Raw genomic sequence first — 13855 nt, 5'->3', positions numbered from 1 at the left:
AAAGAAATAATTTTATAGCTGAATATGTGTTTCCCACAATGGGCTAAGACAATGGTGGGTTCCCATAACATGCTAAACCACAAACTACCTAAATGCAACTTAGCCTGGTTTAGTGTGTTGTATGGAATAATTATATAAACATTCAACTGTTGTCTCCAACTTTTAAGGTTGGGAAGAGAATGGCCCAACATCTGTTGACTCCAATGGGGGGCGGGGGAGAAAAAGGCCTAGGATTTAAACCCTGGGGCTGTCAAATAAATAGGGCTTATTTCCTATGTTTTGCTGTAGGCAGATCTTTAACACAGTTTCTTTCTTATCTAAAATAAAGTAGGTTATATAGCATGTTGAGTTTGTGAAGCTTCAGATATTAAGAAGTAAATTTGAGATTGAATATCTGGAGAGTAGTGATTTATTCTATGGTTGGTGTGTGAAATCTGATAATGGCAGGCAGGCAAACAGACATTTGGAGAAGTCAAGGGCCAAACTGTTTCTTTAATGCAAAGCATATGCTCTATTATTGAACTACAGTTTTCTCTTCAATCAAGTGAGCAGAGTTATACCAGTCTTTTATCTTTAATTAGCTGCAAGTTTGGAAGCAATACTGGAATATGCCTAGATGAGAAATTACTAGTCCCATAAATTTGTAATGATAAAGCTGTAGCGCTATTCTCTAGCCCAGCCTTCTCCAACCTGGTGTTTTCCAGGTGTGTCAAGCCTGAGACAACTGGAAAGTGTTCCCACTGTAGCTAGGAATTCTGGGAGTTGCAAAACAGAGATATCAGAGAAGTGCCAAGCTGGAGATGGTTATTTTATACGCTCTCTAATGATTGCATGGGCTGTTTCATTTTTCTTTTGAGTAGGCTTCGTTGTGGTTTATGCTCATTCCCTTGTGTGATCAGTGCAAGTAAGGCAAATGCATATAGAAAACCACAACACCTGGCCAATGTCCTCCTCCTTTTCCATCTCCTGTCTCATATCTAAATATGTGAAATTAATCTGGGCTATCTCAAAGCTCTCATTAATCACTGATCAAGAATTCTTAAAACTTAGGAATTGAATCTCTTTTCTTTTTAACTTTCAGAGACTAAAAATTGTTCTTCAAAGCACTATTGATGCCACTAACATATTATTAATAAAAACGATGTGAACAGGAATATTGTTGCCATTCCAAAAGAGAAAGAATTTATAGAAATTAAAACTGGCTCTGGTATCAATGCTGACTTGCCAAAGGGCTTGTTAAAGTTAAAAGGAGAAGATTTAATCATGAGATCAAAGGTGTTGCCATATAGAAGGCTACAAGAGGGTGGAAGTCTCTCTGTTTTTTGCGACGTAACTTAACAAAACCTCTGGCTTCCTGTCTTATCCAGAGGCTTCTGGAGAAGAACGTCTTCCTATTTCTTTACAATTACAGGTAGTTCTTGATTAATACCAGTAATTGGGACTGGAATTTCTGTTGCTAAGCGATATGGTCATAAATTGTGACATCATGTGACTGCATCACTTAGCAATGGCAATCCTGGCACTCCCCATTGCCATTGTTAAGTGAGTCCCAGGTGGCTTGCAAGCAGGCAGGTAAGGCACAGTGCAAGGTTGGGAGTGGCTGCTGCCGGGGGAGGGGAGGGTGTGCGTGTTGCCCATGGGGCACAGCATGAGTGGCTGCTGCTGCCAAGTGGGGAAGGGTGTGCGGGTGGCTTGCAGGGTGCTGCATGAGCATGGCAGGGCTACTGCCAGCCTCAGGCGAGGGTGCGAGATCGACTTACTGGAGTGACTTGCACCTTTCCCTGCCAGCATCCCCATTGACTGCGCTTGTGGGAAGCTGGCAGGGAAGGCCACAAATGGTGATCATGTGACTGTGGGATGCTGGAAGCCATCCAAAGTGCAAGCCAGTTGCCAAGCACCCACATCACCTCATGTGACTGCGGGCGTGCTGGTGTGGCAGAACTTTGAGGACTGGTCATAAGTACCACTTGTTCAGCGCTGTAGTAACTTTGAACAGTTGCTGAAAGAGTGGTCATTAATAGAGGACTACCTGTAATTGACTGGAATTACAATGAAAACAAGACACGTCTGTGAAGGTACTTTTACAATTCTAATATGTTTTCAAATTTTCCCATGAGTTACTGGTCACATTTTTCTCCTTTTCAGCTGCTCAGTTATACCCATGTTAAGTGAATGTGAAATAAGTGGCCTGAAAGGGTAGAACACACTTCTTTCTAGATTTACAAAATCATCATCTCCAGAGACTACCTGGTTGCTTGGAGGGCACAATGCACAGGGACAGCAACAATACCATTTATGCAAATATAAAAGCACTCTAAACAAATTAATTTATGAGATTTCCTATCAGACACAGTAACTCCCAAAATGGAGCATTACCACCTATATTAGAATCACATTACATTTGGCAACACAACTTGTAAGTATCCTTGTCTTTGTCTTTTATTTATCTACAATAATTTCTGTATGCTGCCACACTCTAGAATGACTCCAGGTGGTTCACATAATAAACAAAAGCACAAAAATGATGATACCATTAAAATCATTCCATGGAAAAGTATCTTAGAAAAAATATAACTGACATATTAAACAGCCAACTCATGCCACCTACCAACAGACAACATGTTGCTTATAAACCAAAGGCCCTGTAGAAAAGTAAGGGTTCTCCTTATAGGGATTCCATTCCAGCACAAAACTGTGGAAAATGAAAACATAAATATTGAGATCTAGGATGTATGTAAGCTGGTATGTGAGTAACTCTGCCTCTTTTTCTCTCTTCCTCAAATGCCAGTAATCTGTGTAATGTACATTTGCCGTGCCTTCTGTTTGGCTGAGGCAGATTTCATAGGGTCAGCCCCATCAGAAGGGCTCCATGAGGCTTCCTTGTAACAGCTGACTGCCACCTCCTCCTTCAGGAGGACTTGTACAGGTGGAGATGAAAAGTCACCCTATTTATGACTTGTAAGATCAACCATGACCAAACAAGGCAGACAACAGCTACACTTTGCAGGCAATCAACCTCAAATCCTAAATCAATCAATCAATCAATCAATCCTACTTTATATATGTGCAAAAGTCTGTCCATCATTTTGCACATGCATAAAGTAATCAGAAACAAGGCTAGAGCTGTGCATATACAAAAAACCCTTACAATTACAGCAAGCTCTAGATTCTAATTATTAATCGTAGATACACAAAACCATGGATAAAAGACAGTGATAACAAGGATCACCTGTACAGTTTTTCTAAATGTCAGCAAGTTAGACAGTATTTGAATCTCTGGAAGAAGGTAATTACAAAGGGTTGGGGGTCACAATTGAGAAAACCTGCCTCTGATTCCTCCTTCAGCCATCTCTTGGAGAAAGAGGGAGCCTGAAGCTACTCTTCCTGTGATGAGCATACTCAGTTGGTAATTCGACTTAAAGAAGTCTCAAGCTCTCGCCACCCACCCCAGCACTAATGACTGAAACCACCTGCTCAGGAAGGAGTAGAGCCACTGCAAAAAGCACCACCCACCCTCAACCCTTGAAGAGAGTCTGCCAAGCCCTACGTAGCAGGCAAAACCAAGGAAGCAGGAGTAAGAACAGATTTCAGGAAAACAACTTTAATGAAGCCAGGGGTACAAACAGAAACTTGGGAACTGTTAAGAGGAAATTCCCAGCTTCTTTTATATATTATAAGTATATACCATTTTATAGTTCTAGTGAGTCATACAAATTTTCTTCCCTTGTCTCTCACATCTGAACTGTGTTTCATCTTCTCAGATAAATCTCTTTGTCCCCCACTTTCCTACAATCTCATTCATAATTCAGAAGAACAACACACTGATGGTACTGGATGCTGATGAGAGCTCAAACATGGCCAGAACGGTGTCACTCCCCAGTCCAGGTCCCATCTCAAGTCATCCAGCCAAGCAACCGATATAATTCCAACTCCATAGGCAGGCCTGAAACCTGACAGAATGAAGTCTAGATAATCCACTTCATTTATGATCTCCTGCAACTGACAGCTTCCATTAAGCAGAAGGTTGGGCACTTGACAAAAGTTATTTAATATGGTTGGATCAAGAGTGAGCATACCCCTGCCTCCTTCAAAGCACCTGGCACAAACTGCTGTCCCCAGATTATTTTGTTGGATAAATTGGGAAGGGAAGCCAAGCCTATCCCTTGGCTATGAATAACAGATGGAGAAACTGTGTCCCTGATCCCTTGGCAATGCTGGCTAGGGCTTGCTGGGAGGGCTGTAGGTTCCTCATCTCTGAGAACTTCTTAAAATTTAATTTCTTAAATATGTTTAACCTTAATTAATTTCACCAGTATTTACTGCATCTTCAGTTCAATTAACAATCTTCCAAATAATTTAGGATTACATGGTGTCTCCATAATGCAAGACATGAAATTTCAAATCAAGCTTGAAGTTGAACACAAGTTCTCACAATCCAAATCCACCAGTTTCTTTAATATATTCTAGGCCTAAATTAAAACTGTAATTTCCCAACAGTGGATAACTAATAAAAGGTATGGAGATATCTCTAAAGCATGATTCTACCAGCTCTGAAAAACTGTGTTCAGGATTGTGTTCCCCCATGACCCAAATGAAGAAATAACAAGATTAAACAAAATATCTTTTAGGAGCTATTCACTCTCATCCAGAGGTGAGGACCTGTCATGCAAATTTTTGAAAGCTTCCTGGCAGATTCCCTTTTTTCCCCCCCTTTCAAATGCTGCTAATCCTAAACGTCTTTGGTATCCCCTCAGAAGAGAAGTAGGATAAGTATTTCAAACACTATTTAAAAAAAAATTAAAAGCCATTTTTAAAAGAGAGACATATTATGCAATGGTGTTTATTAACTATCCATTCATTTCTAAAAAAGAACATCAAAGGATGTTACTTCCCAACTTCAGCTTTCATTTTGTGACCTATAACAAGTAGTACTATAATTAAAACACAAACACAAATGTTTTAAAATGTAACTAGCCACTGATCACAATAACACCTAAATCCTACTGAATTCAATGAAGAGTTCAAAGCAAGACCTCTTTCCCCAACCACACATCCTTCAAATTCCTGGACTTCAAGTCCCACAATATCAAGCCTGACTTTAAGGACAACAAATTTAAAGGATAGCGTATTAGGAAATATTGAAACAGGATACCAGATTATGGACTTAGACAACTGACTTGATGGCAGTGAAGTAGAGATAACGCCAGAGATATTATTTTGTGTATCCATCTATGTGCTTGTGCATTTGCATGCTTGTATGATATCCATGCAAGCATAATCCTTTGTGGTCTTTCAATTCATATAATATGTATTTTTGAAAGAGCCAATCAATATTTTTACAGCCCACTCACCAGAAAGTTCTTTGTGAGTTACATCAACACATACAGGACAAAGATGCAAGAGATGTTCATAAATAAAAGAGATGTTTATAAATAGTAATGCCATGTTAAGACTAGGAGTCTTTGGTTGAAATAGTTGTTCAGCCTGAAACAGATTGGTTGGCCCAGAGTTAAATAGCAAAGTAATGTATTTTGCAGGGTTTTATGAGGATAAAATGGGCAAAACAAAGGTATGCCATTCTGACCTCCTTGGAGAAAGCATCCATGTCTACTTATGCCATAAACACACAAACTAATCAATGTTGTCATCAACAAAATAAGGTACAAAAAAATAAGGAAATTAAGGCTGCAATCCGATAGCAAGCAATTTTGGTATTTTAATGGTTTTTAGTAGCACTGTAATCCAGCCTTCTTGTTCTTCCACATTGAACAATCAATCTTGATCTCCTACCTAGACTGCAGAAACCCAGCAGGTTCTTGGATATGGTGTTAGTTTCTCCATAATCATGCCACCCCACTCTACAGGATTGCTTTCTGTAGGTATTTTTACCATTAATGGTACCACTATACGTTCCTCATCCTTGGTTTCTTCTCTGAAGCTACTTTTCTTACCATATATTTTATTGGAGAAGGTTCTGCTTGTTACTGATTTTACAGGCAATTGTAAAATCAGTAATGACATGTTTGTAGAAGCACTATTTGGAAAAGTGTGATGATTTCTGGACTCTAAATAAACAATATAAATAATCAGGCCCTTATTCAATTCCATGGCAACTGTCCCTTTGGTGGGTGATGAGACTAAAGGAAAAATCTTTGAAATAAGAAGACAAGACCACCTCCTCATACTTACTCTATCAATAACATTTAGTCAACTGTTCAAACCCCACAATAAAATATTTGAGGATTGTTGCCTGTATACACAAAATACACGCACAATCAAAAAACAAATATTAACCAGCATGTGCAAACTTGCCAAATTACCAATAACCTCTCATGAAAAGCTAGTATGAATATACTAGAAATGGGTCTGGGAGAGATATATACACATAAGAAGAAGGGAAAGAAAAAAAACAACGAAAAGAAAAAGAAAGCAACAAAAACCTACTTTGTAATGCACAGGGGCTCATTCAGCATAAAATTAGTGAGAAGTCTTCTATGTACTTGGCCTGATCTTTCAAAAAGACCACCAAGACTTGCTGTGGGGAATCTGATTGGACACAGTGTAGCCAACATTATAAGGCCTATGTCATGGTAATCAGGGAGGAAAACGATGTTTTTCCTTTCTATTATTTTTGGCAGAGAACCAACCAATGGAGCTTTGAGAGTTGTCTGCTGATGACATGGACCTTGCTGATTCCTGCTGGTCCTGTTTTATGAGCAGTTTGGGGTGGATGGGTTAATCAGATTTCTGCTGGGCTTGATGTCATGCTGAGCAATACCTTACCACTGAGGTTCAGAGTATCATCTGTCTAGATCAATTTGTTTATCTCCTGAGGAAATGGAGCATATAGTTGTAGTTGATTGCAACTGCTTGTCTCTTAGATTTCTTCCCTGCTTGGTTTATAATGGTCCCTAAGGACTCTGTTCTGCAAATTGGTAATGAATTCATTAATACCTCTCTGCAGCAGGTAGAATACTCCGCCACATTAAAGGAATCCGAGTCATCCCTGGATCTGATTACATACATATAGACCCATCATGTTATGCACAGCACAGAAAAGGATAAGGAATAGTAAGCCAAACAAATTAAAAATGTAAAATAAGGAAAAAAGAAAGGAAACATAGTAAAAACTAGTTTACAAAGACCAAAACATATTTTGATCTTGGATCAGTTTTCAGATCCATGCTTCTCACTGCATCATATAATCTATCCAATATTTGCTGTAAATCATTTGGGTTGTCATTCAAAAATTTAGCAGTATGTACATACAAAAGTACACATTTATTTACATGCACAACCAACATTCCTCTAAAGGTATTACAAGGATTTCTCATACATTTATCCCTAAATATATTGAACAAGCAAAGGAGACTTGACACAAACTCGATTTACTCCCTGCTCAATGTTGAACTGTATGTTAGCACCAAATTCACTGTCATGCATGCTTTATTACAATTGTATATTGCTTTTACCCAATTCAGAAACCAACATTCAAGTCCATATTGGTGCAAAACATTCTATAATTGACACCTACTCAATCGATTAACAAGTGTACAATGAACTTTCTTCTTCATATTCATACAATTCTCAGTGACTTCCTGAAAAGGTAAAAATCTGGTCTGTACATTCCCTGCCTGGTGTAAATCATTTCATAAATCACCCCACCATGTTTCAACATTCTCAAGGCATTTATGACTTCTTTTTCCTTTCCTTTTTCTTTTTTTCTTTTGGATACCAATATTTATAGCATTTAGGATAACACTCTTTGACATATTACTATGATTCACATTTTTAAAATACAAAAATATTCTTCAGACTTCTCTCCAGTTTCATCCCAAATCATTCCATCACTTTCATTAATTTTGTCATTATTGTAATGTTCCATTTATTTTCTTTATATCACTTCTTTAATCATTAACATCTATATATTGCACAGAGTTCATTTGAACTGAGGCAACAGAAAAATTGCAAAAATAAAATAAATAATTTTACTTATTCTCTTACATGCATTTTTTTTTCTTATCCATAGCCTCTTTCCTTCGATCATTCCACAAACATTTTTTTTTATACTTCTGATTATCATAACTGGCACTCTGTAACATAATTCTCCAAAGACATGATATATGTCTTTAATTATACTGACTCATCCAAAAGATGCCTGTAAGGACAATTGAGTAACCATAGGCCGATGTCCAAAATTCCATATTTAGCCCAGCTGATGAAGAAGACAGTAGCAGAGTAGCTTCAGAAATTCTTAGAGGAAACAAATTACTTAGACCTCTTCCTGCCTGGGCCAGACATGGCTGTGGCACACACAGCACTGATACATGCATGATCTGTACTGAAACAGGGGAAATGTGACCATATTATTTTTATTTATTTATATTTCAAATTTGTCACCACCCATCTCACTGCATGTTGATACTCCTGGATCTCTCAGTGGTTTTGACAGCATTGACCATTAAAGCTTTTGAGAGAGGTGACAGCCCAAAGTCCTGCCCTGTAATGGTTTTCTTGTTATCTCTCTGAGTGTTATCTAAGGGGGCACTGGGAGAGTTCTGTACCTTGGGACAAAGTTCTTGGGTCATAGCAGTAGGTCTGAACTCACTGTGTGGCAATTGTGAAAAGGCAATTTCTCTCTCTGCAGCAGCAGGAAAAGTACAGAACAAGGCAGCCAGAATTATCGGGGATTTAGACAACTTCTGCATGAGAGAAGATTCGAATGTTTAACTTTCTAGCATGGAAAAAATGATGACTGAAATATATAAAATGATGCAAGACAAAAAGAAAATAGGCAGAGAAGTTTTTCTCCCTTCCTCAAAATACCAAGTCAGAGGTCACCCAAATAGAATTGATTGAAGGAATATTTAGAACAAAGAAAAGTAATTCACACAGGACATAATCAGTGGAATTCATTGTCATGGAATGTGGTAGTGTTCATTAACTTGGTTGTTAATGTGCCTTCAAACACCAGTTGCAGAGGAACATGGGTGGAAGAGGAGTATGCCTTCATCTTGTCTGGTCACTGTGAGAAGCGGTCTAGACTAAGATGGGCATTGGCTTGATCTAGTAAGACTATTTTTATTTTCTTATCTCTCTGAATTTATTATTTTCCCCATAATTTTACACCCAGACTAAATAAACTGAATTGGAAACTATTACTACCTGTGTCTTTCCATTTTTAGAAACATTACATGCCAAAGATTCCTGGAAAGTTTTAACAGTGTAAGATAATTTTAGTAGACTTAGATAAAATTACTAATCACAATGAAGCATAGTTGGTAAAAAGTATGAGAGTAACTGGATCATCCCCTTGTTTCAAAAACAAGTTAAAAAATGATGCTGAGACTAGTTAATTTAGATTTGTTCAAAGTAAACGATACTGAACAGATCTACATAATACAGAGTAAAATGCACTTACAAACATCAACAACTCATACATATGTAGATAGAACCTTCATCCATCTGGTCTATTGTTACAGAAAGTGCAGCCCTGGGGCCAACTGGGGCTTGCCAGCATCCCATCTGCAGTCACCAGAGTCAGTGGAATGAAAAACATTGGCCCCTTTCTTTTTGTAGGTATTGGCATTTTGGAAGGGGCTTAAAGGGCAAAATGGGTACTCCAAGTGCTGAACAGCATTAAAACACCCATTTCATATCTTCGAACCACAGAACCACCCTCAAAAGCAGATCTTGGCCCTACTACTGTTACAGGGTAGTGCTCAAGATGTTATGCAACACTTGCTATGGTCTTCCAGCTGCACTCCTGACCTAGCCAAGACTGGCAAGCATCTCTTCCAATCTTGCTTCCCAAGTTCATTTTGGTTGAAAACATCCAAAGTTACGTTTTGGACTTTCTACAACATGCAAAGCAGCTGCTGGACTTGTGCAGAAATTTGAGCCTTTTTATCTTGAGGAAAAAATAACCTAGTTAGTCTGGGCAATATACATGTGAGCATGAGTGAGGGAGATTTTGATTCTGGTTTGCAGGGCAACCACATCTATGGCTGCTGCTGCCAATGCAACTGAGGATGGCGTGTGCACTCCACATAAGCTAGCCCATTTCACACTGCCAGTGAAAGCAATTGTTGGATCAGCAAAGATTGTGCAAGTTTTCCCATGACAGGATGGGGACAATCAGAGGGAGAGAAGCAGAATTTTTTTTCTAGAGCTACATCCGTTTCCCATCTGTATGGGCAGCTGCCATACAGATGTGCCCTGACAAAGGAACAGGTGATTCAGAGACATTAGCAAAGCCAGCTAACTTCATAACTTCCTAGGAATAACCCAAATCAAAAACAAGGAGATACTTTTTTTCAACCAAGCATTTCACTATTTCAGCTGTGTGCTTTTTTCTGGAGTGTAGTTGTTCTCTTTGGAAGAAAAGATAGGAGGAACTGAACTGGACTTCTGGGAGAGGAAGAAAAGGTTCCTGTATTGTAAAAAATGTTAACATTAATTCTTATGGCAAAGTTGGAGAAGTGTTATTAAATCTGGCTGCCTGCCACAGGGTGGAGTTTTGTTTTGGTATCCTTTTAGAGTCTGCAGGTGTTTGGCACATACAGGGAAACAAGGACAGCTGCGATAGTTCAGATCTGCTATTCCCCTCCCAATATTTCTCAGAAGTGATGCAGTGTGATGATGCCTTACACCTGATATCCTCTACTTGTGTGGCATGTCTAACTATACAGTTACAGAAAGCCTTTGCATTTTATGCTAAAAAAAAAAAAGGAAATAAAAGGCACTTGCAATAGTCAGCTAGCAATGGCTGTCTAAAAATACATAGTCCAAACTGTTGTCATAGCTGCATCAAGAACTGGATCCTGTCAATCTAACATGGGCTGCTTTCTAAATTAATTTTCCATACTTGTGACTATAAATTAGTATGTAAAAAAGCCATGTTTGTGAAATTTAAGATATCTGCCTGCAATTCCATGAGTATTAAAAAAAAAATCATTTTGATACTTCAGCATTGAGTAAATGCCTGCCTTGCTTGCTTGTTGTTTTCTTGGGGGAGCGGGGGGAGGGAAGGAAAGAAAGAACAAACAAATAGGGTCTACTTTAAACCAAATTAAAAAGAAAATACATCACAGTTTATGTTCCCAAATCCTGAATTCCAGCACAAGTTCACATGAATAGGTAGACCACACTGAAATCAGCAAGTGAATGTTTAAACCAGCATTTTCCAACCCAATACCCTCCAGATGTGTTAGGACTACAACTACTTCTAGCCAGCAAAGTCATGCTGGCAGGGGATTCTGGCAGTTGTAGTCCCTACAACATCTGGAAAGCCCCAGATTGAGAAAGTCTGATTTAAAGATTGTTGGGAATTCCTTTAATGGAAATCCACAAATCTTGGCTTGATTAAAAAATGGAAAGTTTGGAAAAGCCTGGCTATAAAAAAACTGCATGAAAATGGCCAGCATCATTGTAATGTACTTAATTGACAAATGTTCTACATAATATCTGTCTTATATGTTAACCAAACATATAAAATTGTTAAATTGCCTTCATTTAATATGTTCATCGTTTTTTCCACAACTGGGGACCACACTCAACCCCACATTAAAATATTCAGATCTATCTTCTTTTTTTCCCCAGTGCTTTCACTTTTGTACAACTTCCAAAACTGTTTGAAAGAGTCTCCTAAAACTGTGGAACAGATTTTGAAAATGCTTAGCTTTAAAAGAAAGAAAGAATCCAATCCACCAACAATGTCTGTGCCATGATAACCAGACACAATCTGATAAAACTCTGAATATCCATGCTAAAAATAAATACTATGTATGTGTGTGTGTGTGTGTGTGTATATTAGAATGATACACACACACACACACACACAGTGGTACCTCTAGTTACGAACTTAATCCGTTCCGTGACTCTGGTTGTAACTCGAGTTGGTCTCAAGTCGAGGTAAAGTTTCCCATAAGGTTCAATGTAAATACGGTTCAATGTAATCCGTTCCGCCCTCCGAATTTGGTCGCACCACGAGGCAAATTTCCCCATAAGGTTCAGTGTAAATACGGCTAATCTGCCCTCCGAATTTGGTCGCACCCCAAGGTAAATTTCCCCCATAAGGTTCAATGTAAATACAGCTAAACAGTTCTGATACATATGCATTTTATTTTTAAACCTCAAAAACCTTCCAAACGCCACAAAACCCTTCCAAACGCCACAAAACACACCACAAGCCTCACCGAACGTCTCCTTGCTACCGCGATCTCGCCCACAGGAAGCCGCGCCCGCGTGGCAGGAGGGAAAATGGCCGTGGATCCGGTTTGTAAGTAGAGGCGGAGTTCGCATGTCGAGGTAAATTTTTGGGGCCGGATCTGGTCGTATCTTGAAAAATTCGTAAGGAGGGGCATTCGTAACTAGAGGTACCACTGTATATATATAGTATTGTACTACTTTAGGATGGACGTTGGGTTCTGCACTTCATGGAAAATATTCCCTACACAATACAATTACATGAAATTCCAGTGCTTGAAGAACAAAAGCATAAATTGCCTTCTTTTCATTCAGCTTTCCATCTGCAAGGATGAACTATTTGGATTTGGTTGTTGTTGTTTTTTCCCTTTTTCACTTTTATGTGCAAGAATGATCAGAGCCAGTTACCTGGTTCTTTAGTTTTTCTTGAGTTTTCAATTATCACTTGCATATACACAAACACAATTTATAGCTGACATTTTCACTACCACAAAGTCCTTTTTTCCTGTAAAGCTTCAACAGGAAAGAAGTAATGTTACGATGATGTAAGGAACATTACACTGTTTGTGATTCTCTCACTAGATACTTGTCTATCTCTGACACGTTCCGAGAATATAAAACAGAAAGTATTGCTTTTTAAAAAATAAACACTGAGAATTTTGCTTCTCTCCAAGCTTCAAAAGAGAAAAATTAAAACCTGGGGTAAGACAGAGCTCTAAAACAAACAGAAAAAATGAACAAGATATTGCTCTTGGATTTAAGTGTGCTACCTTCTGATAGTAAACTTAGTTGCAGAGACAAAAGACAGAAATGGAGCAAGGAGGCAAACATCCAAGCAGTCTCAGGGAAAAGTCCTAGTGACTCAGAACTGAACTAAGAAACAGTAAGCGTCATTATTCTACTCCTTTAAGTCTTGCAATCATTTCCCAAATCCCTTCCAAAATTAAACCCAATAACAACATGAATATCAGGAACTAAGCTTAACTCAAGGGAGACTTTTCTTTTAAATGGTGAGATATCAAATGGGCTAGAAAACCACGCCTTATACTAATAAATATATGTAGATATATGTTAACAGTATGCAAGGGAATCAAAAAGTACATTTTGCATATGTTCCAGATCCATTCATTTTTCATTGTTTTGCTATTGCCAATCAAGAAACTAAACATCTGTCAGAAAACCAAATACTTTAAATATTTAAATATAACTAATTACTTTCTGCTTAATCAAATCTGCCATTAAAGTGTGGTAGCTCCACTTTGAACGCCTAAACTCATTTGAAAGTCAGATCAATTCTTTTGAGTATGTGATCTCAACAGAAAGTTATAGCAACTTCTATATGTCATTTCTTAATTTTAAAAAATGGATTGGAAGAAAGCATACTCTACTAAATTTTACTTCTTTCTAATTAAAGCATTGCTAACTTAATCTGGATGCAACCCACAGAATACATATTCATGTAAGTGATGTGAAAGCATTTTGTCTTTGTCTTGCTACCTGAAGTGGTTATTGTAGATGGTTGCTTATGTTAGGTAGTAACCAAACATTACCCCTCTCTCCCAGGGTAGAAAAATTTAGTCCTGTCCTTCCCAACTTCTGGAAACTGTCACATCTAAGAAGGCCTCCACTGTTAGTAATTTGGTTTCCC

The 13855-nt window shown here is 38.3% G+C and overlaps 1 protein-coding gene across 5 annotated transcripts in view; it reads right to left on the bottom strand.

The window, feature by feature from the left end:
* SUGCT (succinyl-CoA:glutarate-CoA transferase) overlaps positions 1 to 13855 on the bottom strand; it is a 285135-nt gene that overhangs the window by 146837 nt on the left and 124443 nt on the right. The window contains exon 13 of one of the 5 annotated variants that reach the window (XM_088150004.1): positions 12198 to 12339. The exons of the other annotated variants lie outside the window; for them this stretch is intronic. Within the exon in view, the coding sequence (XP_088006130.1) occupies positions 12198 to 12339 (142 nt within the window). The remainder of the gene's footprint in view (positions 1 to 12197; positions 12340 to 13855) is intronic. 5 annotated transcript variants of the gene reach the window in all.

Source organism: Python bivittatus, unplaced genomic scaffold (assembly GCF_059951505.1).
Source record: "Python bivittatus isolate LINGU-HERP-01145 unplaced genomic scaffold, Pbiv_v1 ctg000610_np1212, whole genome shotgun sequence".
NCBI lineage: Eukaryota > Metazoa > Chordata > Lepidosauria > Squamata > Pythonidae > Python > Python bivittatus.
Note: the sequence above shows the minus strand (reverse complement) of the source record. Positions and strands in the feature narration are given on the sequence as shown.